Source organism: Eptesicus fuscus, chromosome 20, assembly GCF_027574615.1.
Source record: "Eptesicus fuscus isolate TK198812 chromosome 20, DD_ASM_mEF_20220401, whole genome shotgun sequence".
Lineage (NCBI taxonomy): Eukaryota > Metazoa > Chordata > Mammalia > Chiroptera > Vespertilionidae > Eptesicus > Eptesicus fuscus.
Window position 1 is genome coordinate 2,411,503 of NC_072492.1, and position 16,718 is coordinate 2,428,220.

Genomic DNA, 16,718 nt, shown 5'->3' on the forward strand with positions numbered 1-16,718 from the left:
GGCATATGCTCTGGTGCTCAGGATACTCATAAAGGAGGAAACTCCTTTCGGGTCCCATTGATGACCTTTTCAGTTAGTTATTTTGTTCCAATGACAAAAATCATCGTGATATCTCAGAATTTGCCGGAGCTCCTGGTTTGTAGTATTTACATAAGACGCCTGTCAAACGGGATGGCAGTTAAAGTCGCCCCTGAGGGCTGTGGGTCAAAGCTGCATTATCTGATTGATTCTGAGGCAGAAATCTAACCCACGATGAACGCCCCTGCGGCGCGGCGGCTGTGGCTGGCGCTGCTGCTTCCAGCCCGGGCATTCCTCTGTGGATAGACTGTGGGGCCACCTCTGATCTGGGGCTTTTGATCAGCAATTACAAAACGCAAACCGACTCCCATCACGGAGGCGAAAAGCAGGTGGAGGGGCAGGACTAAGCTTCTGGACTATTCTCCAGGCAGGAGGTAGTCAGCTTGGCCTCAGCCCCTCCGCAGTGGGAGGCGAGGCTGTGTAACTGTCGCCCCTGCAGCAGGAGTGGGAAGGCAGCCATAGGCCCCTTCGTTCTCTCCAGAGGGATCAGAAGTCCTGTATCAGATGTGCTCGCTGCGCTGTGGCTTCAGGGGGAAAGTGGGCGTTTGGTTCGGAGTCCGTCCCCTTCCGGAAACCATGCAGAGCAGGAAAGTGAATAAGCAAAAGGCTCCCAGACGATGCCTTGGATGAGATGAGAAGACGCCATTGAAAACGTGCAGACAATCGGCAGGCTGGCCGGGTCGCTGAAACTGGCGGAGGCGACCACAGAGGTTCCAGCAATGACATACACCGGACCCGATCGGAGAGGGACGGAGACACCCCCCTCAAAGTCGGGGAACACAGCAATCATGCTCAAAGCACAGGCCACTAGTGTGCATAACGTGTGCACGTGAATTTAAAAATCTGGAAGGAAAAGATCATTTTCTAGGAAAATAATTTATCAGAACTTGCCCGAGACAACATAGAAGGTCTAAAAAGATGGATTTCCTTAGAAGAAATAAGAAAAAATTGTTTTAAAATTTCAAAATCACCAACCCTAGAGGGTTCCAGAGGAGGATTTTATAAAACCTTAAAACTCAGATAAGGCAATGCTGTCTGAGCCGTTCCAGAAAGCAGGGACAGGGAAAGCCCACCTTCTGCTCATGAAGCGAATGGGAGCTTGGAACCAAACTGACCGGTCCGCCCCGCAGAAAAGAAGGCAGGGCATTGCCACTTACTCACACGAACTTTAAACCGTAACAGCACCTTGGCGGGTAGAATTCACAGCACATTAAACAATGTATTTTGGTGGAATATAAAAGGGCATGGGACGTGTTAGGTGGAAAATAGAAGTGCAGAGCATCATATAGCGAATGCTACAGTATGGAACAGTAGAGTCTAGAAGGGGAAAATAAGAATATATATTTGTATTTCCTATTTCTCATAAACACTGAACTAATACAGACAGTGGTGGAATCGTTATCGGTTGTGGGGTGGTGGGGTCAGGACGGGGGTGGTGGGGTTAGGAATGGGTGTGGTGGGGTCAGGGCGGGGTGGGGGGGTGGGGTCAGGACGGAGGTGGGGGTTAGGACGGGAGTAGTGGGGTTAGGAGAGGGGTTAGGATTGGGGGCGTGGGGGGTCAGGACGGGGGTGGGGGGTCAGGACGGGGGTGGGGGGTCAGGATGGGGGTGGGGGTTAGGACGGGGTGGTGGGGTTAGGAGGGGGGATCAGGATGGGGTGGGGGTTAGGACGGGGGTGGTGGGGTTAGGAGGGGGGGTCAGGACGGGGTGGGGGTTAGGACGGGGGTGGTGGGGTTAGGAGGGGGGGTCAGGACGGGGTGGGGGTTAGGACGGGGGTGGTGGGGTTAGGAGGGGGGTCAGGACGGGTGGGGGTCAGGACGGGGGTGGTGGGGTTAGGAGGGGGGTTAGGACTGGGGGCGTGGGGGGTCAGGACGGGGTGGGGGTTAGGATGGGGTGGTGGGGTTAGGAGGGGGGTTAGGACTGGGGGCGTGGGGGGTCAGGACAGGTGGGGGTCAGGACGGGGGTGGTGGGGTTAGGAGGGGGGGTTAGGAGGGGGGTCAGGACGGGGTGGGGGTTAGGACTGGGACAGGAGTGGAAGAGAGACTCTTCTGTTTCCTTTTCATTTCGTTTGGTTTCTCTCAGCCGTTTGCACATTACAAATGGAGTTGCCAATGCAAAAACTACAATCAATTTTGAATAAAATAACTGTATTTCTATCCTTTATTGGGGAGGCAGTCCTCTTGTTCAGAGCAGGGTTTCTTCTTTATTGATTCGCTCAACAGCTATTCACTGCCGGCCAGGGGCCTGGCTCCTGTGTGAGTTGCCGAAAGGCGGTGCAGTGGCCTCCCGGGTCGGGTCTCCCCCTCTCCGGCTGTGGGGTTCGGCCCTGAGGACCGTCTATGTTTGCAACGTGCCAGCCGGTCCCCGGAGAGAACCTGGCTCTCCCGTGCGCTTCCCTCGGGCAGACGGAGCCCGTGGCCCCGAATCGCTGCTGTCACGGACCCGTGGGCTCGGGTTCTCCTAAAAGCCGGAGACGGGCGTGGGGCCTGCCCGCCGGCCTGACCCCGCCCCTTCCCTCAGGGACATCCTGGCGCTGGTGGCGCAGGTGGTGCCGCTGTACGCCGTGTCCCACCTCTTCGAGGGCCTCGCGGTGAGTAGGCGGGGCACCTCCGGGCGGGGGCACCTCCGGGCGGGGGCACCTCGGGGCGGGGGCTCCTCCGGGGCGGGGGCACCTCGGGGCGGGGGCACCTCGGGGGGGGGGGCACCTCGGGGCGGGGGCACCTCGGGGCGGGGGCACCTCCGGGCGGGGGCACCTCGGGGCGGGGGCACCTCCGGGACGGGGGCTCCTCCGGGCGGGGGCACCTCGGGGCGGGGGCACCTCCGGGCGGGGGCACCTCGGGGCGGGGGCACCTCGGGGCGGGGGCACCTCCGGGCGGGGGCACCTCCGGGCGGGGGCACCTCCGGGCGGGGGCACCTCGGGGCGGGGGCACCTCCGGGCGGGGGCACCTCGGGACGGGGGCACCTCCGGGGCGGGGGCACCTCGGGGCGGGGGCACCGCGGGGCGGGGGCTCCTCGGGGCGGGGGCACCTCCGGGCGGGGGCACCTCGGGGCGGGGGCACCTCCGGGCGGGGGCTCCTCCGGGCGGGGGGCACCTCGGGGCGGGGGCACCTCCGGGGCGGGGGCACCTCGGGGCGGGGGCACCTCGGGGCGGGGGCACCTCGGGGCGGCGGCACCTCGGGGCGGGGGCACCTCGGGGCGGGGCTGCCGCCCTGACCGCGTGTCCGCCCGCAGTGCACGGGCGGCGGCATCCTGCGCGGCAGCGGGAACCAGAAGGTGGGCGCCATCCTCAACGCCGTCGGCTACTACGTGATCGGCCTCCCGGTCGGCATCTCCCTGATGTTCGCCACCAGCCTGGGCGTGGTCGGTGAGCTTCCCCGGGGGCGGGGAGACGCGGGGGGCGGGGAGAGATGGGGGGTGTCGGTGAGCTTCCCCGGGGGCGGGGAGACGCGGGGGGCGGGGAGAGATGTGGGGGGTGTCGGTGAGCTTCCCGGGGGGCGGGGAGAGATGTGGGGGGTGTCGGTGAGCTTCCCGGGGGGCGGGGAGACGCGGGGTGCGGGCGGGCGGCTCCTGCCCAGGGCCGGCTCCCAGCCCGCGGAGCGCTCCCCGCCTCGCCCCCTGCCCAGCGCTCCCTCCCGGACGTCCTCTGGGGCGCAGCTGCGCTCGGGGTTCAGCCCCGGAACGGCAGTGGCGAGCCCTGAGCGTGGGGCCCACCGAAGCCGCCCCAAACTGGCACCGGAGTGGGAGTGAGGCGGGACGCGGCGGGACAGCCGGGGTGCGGGCCCTCCAGAACGTGGGGAGCAGCGCCCGTGCATGCGGGGCGCCGAGGGCAGAGCAGAGTGACCCCAGAGCTGTGCTCTCAGGGCGCCTCCTGCCGTCCTGCCACCGCCTCCAGCTGCGCAGCCTCTGACCGTGTCTCCCCGCGAGGCCGTGGGCGAGGCGTGTGAACCGCAGGAAGGGGGCGGGGGTGGAGGGGACCCCATCACTCACCTCACCGGAGGAGAGAGGGTCACCAAGGGCTCGGCGTTACCAGAGCCAGTTTTTTAAACAGCAGGAAAGGAAGGAGTGCGCAGCTTGGGTTCTACAACAATGATTGGGAGCGCATTAGCCTGTGAGCGCCCTCCGGGGCGGAGCCGTGCGGCCCAGTCAGTGCGCGGGCTCCGAGCCCAGCGGGAGCTTGGGGTCCAAAGAGCCCCCGTGGGCGGGACGTTTTTCCTCAAGTTCAATAATATTTTAATGAAAAATAAAATACTGGGGATGTACAAAGAATGGAGTTGCCAATGCAAAGCTCACTGGGCTTGCATTGTGGTGCAGAAAGTTGTTTCGCAGAGTTCCTGGCGTTACTCGTATTTCAGTTTTGACAATGGTGGAGCTGGGGGGATATTAGAGGAATCCACTGAGAAATACAGATACATCTGTGTCCCAAGTGCTGTGCTGGCCCCGAGGCATTTCACAAACAAACCTCCTACTACGTGCAAAGCACCCGCAGATGAGAATCAGGAAATGCTGGGTCCACACTTCCATTTATACACTAAGTGCTGGGGGTGTGCTGTGCAGCGTGGCGGCCGTGGCTGTTAATACGAGGTCGCATACTTGAAGGTTGGTAAGAGAGCAGCTCTCAAAGGCTGCCATCGTGAGAAAACACTAGCTGCATGGTGATGGGTGTTACCGGGCTCACTGTGGCCATCACTTCACAGGACAGCTGACCCTCGAACAACGTGGATTTGAACTGTGCACGTTCATTTATATGTGGGGCTTTTTCAATAAATACAGTCAGCTCTTCATATCCACAGATTTCACATCTGTAGATTCAAACACCCATGGATCAAAAACAGTATTTTTGTGATCCCAATAGCGGTTTCCCAACGGTGAAGATACTGTTTTCGATTCATGGTTGGTTGAATCTGAGGTTGCAAAGGGCCAGCTATGGTTAAGCTGTGGGAGAGTCAAAAATCATATGCAGACTTTCAACTGTGCAGGCACCTGCGCCTTTAACCCCGCATTATTCAAGGGTGGCCTGTATATATCCGTGTGGGATTATCATGTTGTGCGCCTGAAACGAAGGTAATGCTGAGTGTCAATTGCATCTCAATAAAAAACTCCGGGACTCTGGGGGCGGTGAGGGCTCTGCAGGAGGACCACAGCCAACCTCTGACCCACCACGCAGAACGGGACGCGAAGCCAGACCCCACCCATGCACGAATTCATGCACCGGGCCTCTAATATATATATACTGAGTGGCCAGGTTATTATGCGTTCAGAGATCATAATAATCTGGCCACTCAGTGTATATGTGCTTCCATTAGTCCATTATAGGAGTGACAGTTAGTCACCAACTTCATTCTAAATATCAGAATGATTGGCACTTTGCACTGAATCTGGTCACCTCCCTGTAAACCATTAGCCCAGCCTAGCCACCTTACCTTACCCAGATTCAGAAATAGCCAAAGACCAACCAAATGGGACACGCAAAGGCTGCTCGTTCAGAGCTTGCTCTGCACAGCCAGCCACTGCAGTGTGTTTGGCAAAGACTTAAAGGCAGGCGGTGGGGAGGGAGCGCTCTGCAGCGGGACGAAGCGAAGGCTCCGCTGTGCCCTGTGGAGGCTGTTGGCCTGGGAAGCTGGAGCCGGCTGACTAGAAGTGGAGTATCCTGCAATTGATTAGGGGTGCATGCTTGGTTTTCTCTGGCTGGTCCTAAGTAGGAAGTAGGGACAAAATTTAGGGAAGCTGCCAGTTATTGGTCAAATCCTGGTCATTTGGATCAATTGGTGCAGAAGTTATTATTTCATTTCCTAGACTGTCCCTAGCAGTAGCCATGTGGCCTCGCACGGGCCTGGAGCAGAGCAGGCTGGCTTCTGGGATGTTAATTGCAGATACAGGTTGGTTTAAGACAGGTTGCTTTAGGCTGGGGGCCAAAGTTCTATTTTTCCCTGTGGTTTGACCTTTGTCTGTATATTTATTCTCTCACAGCTATTGTTAGAGTTTCTGATGTCATTAGTTCACTGTTGACCAAAAAACCCCTCATCCCTTGGAGTCTCCCTCTGGCTTTGTGCGGTTTATTAGGTGGAGTATGGATGATACTTGGGGATCTACAAGGCTTTTCCCATCCTCCATCTTCACTCAGATACCCTGCCCTAGAGCTGCGAGGTGGGCGCCTGAGCAAGCGAGGTTCTGTAGGTAGCGCCAGGGAGAGAGCGCGGCAGCACTTTAGGCGGCTGTCGCGTCTGCTTATTTAAAGCGTTAGTTCCTTTTTCGAATCAAAGGGGGCCTGGTAGTCTGGTAGTACTATTAGAGACAGGACATTGTTTGTCCTGGAAATTTCCTTTCCTTGTAACTGTCACTTTTCTAATATGATTCTGAACATTTGTTCTGAGATCCAAAACTCCAAGAAGTAGCCCAGGGAGCCCCGGGCCTCCTGGAACCTTCTGGAAACTAAAGGAGAGAGCAGGATAGAGGCTCTGGCTCAAGCTCGGCCGAGAAAGCAGATGCTGAGACGGAGACATGAGAAACAGACTCCGCAGGTGGCTGGTTTCCCTCCCAATTAACCTCTGGTACCTGCTTCCGCCCCCAGGTCTGTGGGCGGGGATCATCGTCTGCACCGCCTGCCAGGCCGTGTGCTTCCTGGCCTTCATCGCTCGGCTGAACTGGGAGAAAGCCTGTCAGCAGGTAATGCTCACCGCGTCCCATCCCGGTGAGGCTCCTCCCTGGAAAACAGAGTCCGCTTCGCTCTCCTCTCTCCCCTCTCCCCGCTCCCCTCTCCGCTCTCCCCGCTCCCCTCTCCCCTCTCCTCTCTCCCCTCTCTCCCTCTCCCCTCTCCCCGCTCCCCTCTCCCCTCTCCGCTCTCCCCGGCTCCCCGCTCCCCTCTCCCCTCTCCGCTCTCCCCTCTCCCCTCTTCCCTCTCCCCGCTCCCCTTTCCCCTCTCCCCGGCTCCCCGCTCCCCTCTCCCCTCTCCCCTCTTCCCTCTCCCCTCTCCTGTCTCCGCTCTCCCCGGCTCCCCGCTCCCCTCTCATGCTCATTTAGGAAGGCTCTTTTCACTCTTTTGTTGTTGTGGTTTTAACTGCACCTAATTCAGACTTGAAGGGCCAGATGACCCTTGCTTTACTCATTCCCCTTTTTTATTCATTGACTAGAAAAATGGGGGGTTCCTTTCTTCCCTATTTGAGGGGAACCCATGCTGGACTCCTTCCCTTGTGTCTGGAAAGCCAATTTCAGGACGACGTTTGGAACTGGGAAGGTGGTGGGCCCTCATGTGTATCCTGATCCTGCTTTTCTGATCCCAAAATATTCTGTTAAGACACCTGTGTGCATCTTCCTCCCCACTGTCCTGGGGTCAATGTGGGGTTTGGAAAATTGGTGAAAGATGGAGATAAAGGGAAAGAGGGGTTAACTCTAAATGCTCTCGGACCCCATCTTCCCCCTCATCTTGTGCTTTTCTGTCCGACCTTCCCCCACTCACTGACCCCTGTCAATCATCATGAACTCATCGTGAACTAGAGAAGCTCCAGTGTTACCGTGAATGGAAGAACATGCTGGGCTTTTCCTGAACCGGGGAGAGCTGGGCATTCACGCTGCCTCTCGTTTGTAGGCTCAGGTACATGCCAACATGAGACTGCCTGCGGCCCAGGACGGGACTGCTCTGGCTCAGGACCTGCTTCGCCCAGGTACGCTCTGGCTGCTCCCCCGGAACAGCCTCTCCAGGAGGTCCGGGGTGGGGGGGGCTTTGTGGGCCACAGCTCGATTTGCTGCCGTGAGTTTCCATTCGAATAAGGCAAGAATCACCCAGTTGGGCGTAAAAGACTTGAGATTCATTTGCTCTCACCCCGGACATCAGCCTGCTGCTACGGACGATTCGGGTCTGCAGGTGGCCACTGGGGCCGGTGGGTGGTGCTCCCGCAGCATCCCGAGGGGCCTCTCGTGCGTGCTGGCCCCGTGCTCTGACCTGCCTGGGAACGGGCATTGTGCGTTCGTCCAGTGGGTTTCCTGTGCACCAGGCAAATGTGTGAGCCTTAAACGGATCGTTGGCTTGACTGTTGCTTCTGATAAAATCATGTCAGCTTAGTAATTCCCGGGCTCCCGGTTCCGGAGGCACTTAGTCAGGCGCTCACACTGGTCCTTCGCTCCTTTAGGACGGAAGCCCTTTGAGCTCGCGGTTGGCCCGGTCACAGTCAGTGGGCGGGTCTGTTTTCTGCCCGTCTCACCGCGGTGTGCAGCCCGGTGCCTCGCTGTCGCTGATCGTTTTCCAGCTTTTCGCATCTGAGAAGTGTTTGTCCAAGTGATTGAGGCCCAAGATGGTGTTGTCTGTCTCCAGAGAGGGTTCTCCTTTGCTTCTAACTCTTGCTTACTAGCCGTCCAGGGCAGTGGCAGAAATGGAAGTTCCGGCCCCCACCCACCCCCCCGCCCCGGCCCTGGCCCCGGCCCCAGCCCCGGCCCACCCAGAGGCGGCCGCCAGGTAAGGGCTGGCGTCTTCCGGTTCGTGCTTCTTCTCGGCGCAGCCCTTCAGAGCTCCAGCCCGCGGGGCAGAGGGCTCGCCTGGGGCGGGCTGGGCTCTCCCTCTGCTCCTCCAGGGGAGACTCGGCCAAAGGCTCCCTGGCCTGGTCCCCGCCGCCCCAGGCCTTGCACTGGGGACCGCCTGTCCATTGCGCTGCTGAGCTCCGGCGCCTTCGGGTGGTTCGCTGGCTTCGCCAGCTCCCGGCTGGTCTTCAGGGAAGGGCTGGCCCGCGCCTTCTGCCCCGCGTGTGAAAGGCAGGGAGCAGCCTCACCCCGCAGCGCTGTGTGAGGGCAGTGGCTGCACGTGCCGGCCTCTCTGACCTCTGAGGGCACTGTAGCATCCCTCACGCCCTGTATGCTCATTGACAAGTCTGTTCTTGTTCCATTACGTGACCTGCCTTGGTTTTCCTCTTGGGAAGCTTTTAGGAAGTTGTTCTCACTCTCACTAGCTAAGGGTCAGAGGCTAAATCCAGGCCGGCCCTCGGGGTGGAGTCACCTCCCTCTTCGGTTTCGGGAACGGCCCTGAATGACTGGGTTTTCCTCTCTGCTGGCCTCCTTCTCTTTCTGAAACGACTACATTGGTGTGGCCCCTTGAAAAGTCTCCTCCGAATTTTACCTTCGAGAGCCACCACCTGCCCCTAGGTGGTGGGTGGGCAGGGCTCCCTGGGCCCACGCGGCAGCAGCCGTCCGGCCAGGGTGTGCGGTGGACGGCGGAAAGGCGCTCTGAGAAGGAATTTCTTTTATTTCTCTGTGGAGCAAGTGCTTCCAGAATCACCTTTCTCCGCTGGTAACAGTGCACAGCGCCTGTCACATCCCTTTTATGCTGATGGAAATTTCCTTCCGAGCTGCTAACCGAGTTCCCTCCCCGCAGCGGGCCCTGGGCGCCCTGGAGAGACCGGGACGAGAGATGCTGGAAAGAAGGACGAAGCCCAGTTGGACCAGCAGCTGCACCAGGGAGCGAGCCTCGGGGCCCCTCGGGGGCCCAGGCCCAGGCGGCTGGCGGGGCTGAGCGGGAGGCAGCTGGCGCTGCGGCGGGGGCTCCTGCTGCTGGGGCTCCTGGCCGTGCTGCTGGCGGGCGTCGTGGTGAGGGTGTGTGTCTGAGCTGAGGGCGGCCGGAGAGGCAGGCCAGTGAGACTTGAGCTCCATCATTCGTAGGCCCAGGAGGGAATTTGTCTGCAGGTAAGGCCCGTCAGCCGTGCCCCTGGATCTCCAGAACTGAGTTCCAAGATGTGTTTTCTAAGGAAGAAACGAACCGAGGTAAAAGCCTCGTCTAGTCCACGACAGTCTGAGAAGCGCACCGGAGGAAAGTGCGTCCACGGCCTCGGCCAGCGACCACCGTGCTGACGCATTGCCGCAGCTTTGCTATTCTGCTCGCCGTTTCTTCGGATACAGACCCCTGTGCCGAGTGCGTAAGGGTTGCTGTCTGAATTATTTAAAAGATGTTGCCATATGTCTTTCCTTGTGTCTTAGGTGTTATTCAGCGGGAAACGATACTGTTAATTTTCATTGGGGTCAGATCTCAGGCAAGAGGGCACGGGAGATGCTTGAGAAACGAAAAGAGGAGACCAGGTTATTCAGAGGCGGAGCAGGCCTCGCGAGGAGCCGTGGCCTCCCAGCAAGGAGGGGGACGCCGAGCAAAGGCCACTGGAACCGGCACTTGGGGTTTTCTGGTGGTGGGCGGCCGGACAGAGCCAGGGGCTGGGAGAGCTGCTGGAGGACGTGGGCCTTTTCACATTTTGATGCCGGGAGGGTAAAGTTGGGGCACCCCCCACGCAGCGGCGCCTTCACCTGTCACCCTGCGGTCCGGGAGGTGCCACCTTTGTTTTCGCCCTTTGTGTGCGGTGATGGGGTGCGGGGCCGCTCTAACGGCTGCTTCCTCCTCCTCCCTCCGCAGTGCTTGCCCAGGGGGTGCTCTCGCTGGCATCGCCATGCAGGGCAGTGGGGGAGCCGAGCTGGATGCCATCATGGCGCTGTGTCTGCAGGTTTTTAAATGTTAATCTTTTTCTTTGGGCTGACAACACGGTAAAGGCCCGGATTTGAATTGCGTTACGTCCGACGTGCCTTCCTTTACAGCAGTGGGTTTCAGCCAGCTGCTGAGAGAAGTGTAAGACATGCAGACCTGACTAGTCAGGGGCGCGAACCTCTTCCCTTAGATTGCCAAGTAAAAAACACGACAGTAGTCCTTCGGTATGAATGAATCACAATGATACCTTTTTTTTTGTCAGATCTGCAAAATATCTATTTTTTGGTGTGCTGCAGAATTGTATTAATTAGTTTATGTGCCATGAGATACAAAGGGTTGAAAATCACTGCTTTACAGGGTTGGAGCTTGACTAGGGATGCCATTACCGAAGCTTCAGATCTGAAACTACTTACCAAGCTGCCAACTACTTACCAAGCGGCACTGGGAACTCTGACACTTACCGGGGGCCAGGCCCTGCTTACGGGGGGGCCAGGCCCTGCTTACCGGGGGGCCAGGCCCTGCTTACCGGGGGGCAGGCTCTGCTTACCGGGGGCCAGGCCCTACTTACCGGGGCAGCTGCTGCGAGGAGTTGGTAGCAATGAGGGAAAGTGCACTGGGAAGGGAGAGCACTTCACTTTCTCTGGTGTGAAGTTAAACCAAAGAGCTTCTGGGTAACCAGGTTGCCTGCTCTCACCCGGGCATCGCAGCTGCATGGCTCCACCCTCGCTGCAGAGTCTTCCGACGAGAGGCGATGGAATTGCAAGAGGTCCCTTGTGCTGCTGTTTTTGGTTGGCAATTCAGTGGGCAGTTGCCTCTCCCTTGCATTTCATCCAGGCTTTCAAAGAAGATGAAAAAACTCCTCCTGCTGGGGATGGCAGTTGATTTTTCCCAGGCTCAGAACATAGCTCCCCAGCCCTGGCTGGGTAGCTCAGCTGGTAGAGCATTGTCCTGAGACGGCCAAGGTCACAGGTTCAATTCCGGGTCAGGGCACATACAAGAATCAACCAACGAATGCATAAATAAGTGGAACAACAAATTGATGTTTATCTCTCTCAAGTCAATTTTTTAAAAATTCCCTTGTCCCCATGTGAGCTGGGCATATGCCCTAAGATTCTGGTGGGGCCGCAGAAATTTCTCTTTCAGCTTTACGATGGAGTGAGCTTGGTATGTGAAATCACATTTTATGTGCAGGCTGTTATGGGGCGAGCTAATTCCTGCTTCCTTTGAAAGCTCAGATTTGGAACTGGAACCATGATCAGCTGCCTGACGCACCAGCGTCAATTAGTATAGACAAGGTTGAATCTTTGAGGTGATTTTATTCAGATGCCGGCGATCCGGCAGGTGTAACACCCCGAAAACCCGCTCTCTCGTCTCATCTCAAGCAGCCATTATGTAGGGCTAGAGGGTGGGGGAAACCTACAACTATGTGAGTTTCCAGGGCCTGTTTTCTAACATTGTCCTCGCAAAGATTAGCCCCAGACGTTTCTCCCCCTTCAGCGTGCCTGTCCTTGATCTGCTCTCAAAATGTACCTTCTCTCTGAGTGATGGAGCCACCTGGACTTCAAGGTCAATTTATCTTCATGACTCTGTTTTTCTTCTTACAGCACGTCCTTCACCATCTCCCAGAATCTGTAAGAAAAAATCTCTTATCCATAGTTAGTGCAGTGACTAGCCATTAATCAACTATGATTCTGTTCTTATTGCGTACCCTACCCCTATCCTTTCCCCAGTTATTATCAAATCTCAGGCCTATGGGATTGGTTTCATATGGAAAGTGCCTGCTGCTGAAGTGCATTAGTCCCGGCCTGCCTGTCTCCCTCCCTCCTCAGAGACAGACTTCCATCCCTGAAATCACTTAGGGGGGAGGAGGGAGGACAGTCTATCTTTAGTAGCTGCTTCCTGTCGGCCAGGGCTGAGGCCCTGCCTCCACAGGGTGTGGACGTCTCTCCCTGCCTACCTAAGGGACACAAGGGAATGGGGTCAGAGACTAGAACAAAGGCTGTTAGCTGATTCTCCCAAAGGCGGAACAGGCTGGAGTCCCCAGAGCATCATCATCTTTATGGATTGCTCCATATTTCACTGATTTAATTATTTAGTCCTGAAAATCAGTCAGTTCCCTTAATCGTTGAGTCTCACTTCAGGAGGTGGTGATGCAGATGGGCTTTCAACGTGAGACCCACGTTGTGTGAACAGTAACCAGGTATTTAGTAAGGGGTCTGCCTATGAAAATAGAAGAAAAACACAAAGGTTAATGATCAGAGCAAATTATAAACCCGTTTCTGAGTTTGTGAGACTGTCCGTTGAGAAGGGTTGAAGTTTCTCTTGCTGGAATGAAAGCAAGCAGTGAAATCTGACAGATCCTCTTTATCTGCAGTTTAAAACCTCTGGTGATGTCATCAGGTGCCCATAGATTCTTTATGGTTGACATTGTCTGTAGTTCTCAGTAACTCCCAAGTCAAAGGATGGGAGAAAAAATGAAACATTCACTTGGAGGGTTGAAGACATCTAGAACAGTGGTCGGCAAACTGCGGCTCGTGAGCCACTTGCGGCTCTTTGGCCTCTTGAGTGTGGCTCTTCCACAAAATACCACCTGCAGGCGCACACGTACAGTGTGATTGAAACTTCGTGGCCCACGCGCAGAAGTCGGTTTTCGGCTCTCAAAAGAAATTTCAATCGTTGTACTGTTGATATTTGGCTCTGTTGACTAATGAGTTTGCCGACCACTGATCTAGAAGATTCGGGAACCAGTCCAGTTCACAGATAAAAACAAAACTTTAAACTTTGAAGACAACCAACTGTATTGTGATTTCCATTAAAACACAATTTTTCTCCCTAAAATTGCTGTCATTTTTTATTAGAGACTTCATTAAATCTAGTTTTATTTTGGCCTGATTATGAAACCTGGGGTTTGGAGTGCAGATTCTTCTCGTGAATTCTTGTCCAACAAAGTTGAAGAATAAATTTATGGGTTAATAGATTTCTTTAATAAAAATGTAGACGTTTATTGGAAGCATATACAAACTCCATCTGGGCAGGGATGTCCCCAAACAGGACCCCTCTGGGGAGGGGCCCCAAATGGAAAAGGCCTGCTCTCCCTCTCTCTCTAATGGGAAAAAAATCCAAATAATCTGAATCTCTCTTTGTCTCCAGGTTTATAAAGGTTGTAGCTCTTTGTCTGAACATGACCTTTTCTAATTGGTCCCTTTCCTTACTTTGGGACCCCCATGCTTTCCTCATTGGTCATTTTGCTACATACCATTAGTTTCAAAGCTCAAAGCCCTCATGGTGCCCTTCACATAGCCATCTTATCTGTTCAGGGTGGAGTTGCTTTTGCTCTCCCTTATGGTTCTCTCTTTGTTGTCCTGGCCGGAGGTGTTTGTTTATCCCCATGGCTCTCCCAGCTGCTCAGGTCAGGGCTGCTTTAATTGCTCAGGCCAAAGAGACCTCTATCCTTCCTGGACCCCCCTTCCTGTCGGCCTAATTAAGCTAGCTAGCTAACCCTTATTAATTATTTGCATAAACACAACAATAAATTGAGCTTTAGTCAACCCCTCAGGGCACAGAAGCCAAGCCACAATGTTGCCATCTGGTTTTGCTTGTGATATTTATAGGTTAGGGTGCATTCCTCAAGTTCTTGAGGCCCCCAAATGTCTTGAGGTTCTTTCTTTGCCATCTCCCAGGAAAGCAATCTTTACTCCTTACCAAGAAAGACTGCCATGAACCATATGAATAAGCAAGGTACCAGGATGTTTATCCCAGGGGCTTCTATCAGCATTAAAAACAATCCTCATTTCTTAAAGCTTTCTGGTGACATCTAGATTTCTGGCATTCTCTCTCAGACATGACATTTCAGTCAAAGTCTTGGTTAATAAAACCATAATTGGAAACTGGTTTATATCCTGTTAAGAAATTAGATTCTTATTTGATTTATATGAACAAACATATTGCCATGAGATTAACAATACTTATTAAAAGTTTTCAAATTATGGAGGGGTCAGGTAGAAAGAAAAATATAAGTGTCTCAATATTGTTTATGAAAGTATAATTTACCAAATTGCTTTAAGAAAAGAAGCAAGTTTTCTTATGTCTGGAAAACAGAAAGATAAAAATCAGCAATATTTTCAACAAAAAGTTAGTAAAATTACAATTATTTTCAGTTCATTCAGTCCCAAAACCAATTTTTGTTTCTCCTGATTTTTGCAAGTATTTTCATAAGTCCAGATATTCCATAGAGTTTGAGTTATCTTTGTCCAGTTTAAGGGTATGATCTGAAAATGTATACTTAGAGACATGTAATTTAAAATAAGTCAGAATCCTTTCCATGGATTTTTCAGAAGATGTAACATTTTTGTAAATGTATTATAACAATACTGTCTCTAAATGACAAAGAAAACCAATCTTAAAATGACATGATTAGAGATCTGATTATAATGCAATTGACACAGAACCCTATCCTTTCTGTAAGACACAACATTCCAGCATAACAATCAGAGTTATGAATGAAAGTATATAAGAATTTGTAGACCCTTGGAGATTTTTATGTAATTTTTAGAATATTCATTTTAATAGTATGTGTATACAAATAAAATGTAGCTATTATTTCTTTATTTGACAAACTTCCCATGTATTTTAAGCATATCAAACAAGCCTGAATAGTTTTAGATTTCTCCTTCAGAAGGAGAAAGAACAAATCCTTAAGACTTTCAGGGGCCCACCAGAAATACCCAAAGCCAGTTCTAGGTTAAGAAAAAGTCTCTTAAAATTAAAACCCTGGGAAGGTTGCCAAACATATTTGACCGAAAGATCATACATCATTATGAAATAACTAGAGGCCTGGTGCACAGATTTGTGCACCGGTGGGGTCCCTCCGCCTGGCCTGTGTCCTCTCGCAATCCGGGACCCCTCAGGGGATGTTGGACTGCTGGTTTTGGCCTGATTCCCGCAGGCCAGGCCAAGGGACCCCACCAGTGCACAAATTCGTGCACTGGGCCTCTAGTATGCATATAAGATCTTCAGTTAATCTCTTCCCGCCCTCTCCCTCTTCCCCTCTAAGATTCATCAGTCTGTTCCATGTTTCCATGCCTGTGCATTGAGCATCTGCCCCCTGGTGGTCAGTGCATGTCATAGCTACTGGTTGAACAGTCGCTTAGGCTTTTATAGATAGATAGATAGATAGATAGATAGATAGATAGATATTAAATTATTTATTCAAAATGATGATAAAAGGTATCAAATATAAACATAGGCTAGCAAAACTTTAGTTCTTAGGATTAAGGACAGGCATCCTCAAACTACGGCCCGCGGGACACATGCGGGTGTTTTTGCCATTTTGTTTTTTTACTTCACAATAAGATATGTGCAGTGTGCATAGGAATTTGTTCATAGTTTTTTTTAAACTATAGTCCGGCCTTCCAACCGTCTGAGGGACAGTGAACTGGCCCCCTGTTTAAAAAGTTTGAGGACCCCTGATTAAGAAGATGGGTTTTTAAGTAATCAATTGCCTGATTAACATAACATAACACATCACTACTGCAATAACATATAGAACCTTTGCTTTCCAGGCAGATACAGGAAAAACTTTTTCCCTTTTAGCAGACGGGAAAAGGTCCAAACAAATTCTGTATTAGTTTATGTTTGATATTTAGACCCCTTTACCTAATTAAATGTGTTATTTAGCTCACCTATGTTTCTACCCTCTATGCCATCCTTCTTCAACCTGCACAGACCCTCTGCGACTTGCATGAATCTTTTGTGACTTTCCTAGTCCCTTTCAATTTGTTTCTTCTCAACTCATTCAGAAATAACCAACTTTAGAGCAAACTACTTTCATTTCTATATTATTCAAACCATACATTTTCTTTCCAACTTAATTATAATTCTTAATTCTTAGAAACCTTGATCTTTTAGTGACAAGTAACTAATGAACATTCCTCAGATTGGCAAGTGCATCTTATAACTTCCAGAAACAGGTTCTGGCAAATATACTCACATCTTTAAGAGAAGTACTTCAAACAAAATGAAAGACATATTCATCAACAGACCCAAATCCACCGCCAGCTTCTCTGCAATAAGAAGCCAAAAAGTAGGCAAATTCAGATCAATTAGTATTTCAGTATCTTGTTATTTCAAAATATCTAGATATTCAATAACCCAGCAAGACTCTAAAGCTTTAAAGTTACTAAAAACATTGCAAA

The 16,718-nt window shown here is 53.1% G+C and overlaps 2 protein-coding genes across 2 annotated transcripts in view; both read left to right on the top strand.

Annotated features, from left to right (window-relative positions):
* Window positions 1-10,000, top strand: part of SLC47A1 (solute carrier family 47 member 1) — a 38,149-nt gene extending 28,149 nt beyond the window's left edge. The window contains exons 13-17 of the mRNA XM_054708806.1: window positions 2,598-2,667; window positions 3,309-3,441; window positions 6,646-6,740; window positions 7,660-7,735; window positions 9,433-10,000. Of these exons, the coding sequence (XP_054564781.1) occupies window positions 2,598-2,667; window positions 3,309-3,441; window positions 6,646-6,740; window positions 7,660-7,735; window positions 9,433-9,662 (604 nt within the window). The 3' untranslated portion in view covers window positions 9,663-10,000. The remainder of the gene's footprint in view (window positions 1-2,597; window positions 2,668-3,308; window positions 3,442-6,645; window positions 6,741-7,659; window positions 7,736-9,432) is intronic.
* The window catches only part of ALDH3A2 (aldehyde dehydrogenase 3 family member A2), a 121,498-nt gene that overhangs the window by 50,744 nt on the left and 54,036 nt on the right, over window positions 1-16,718 (top strand). The gene's annotated exons all lie outside the window — the stretch shown is intronic.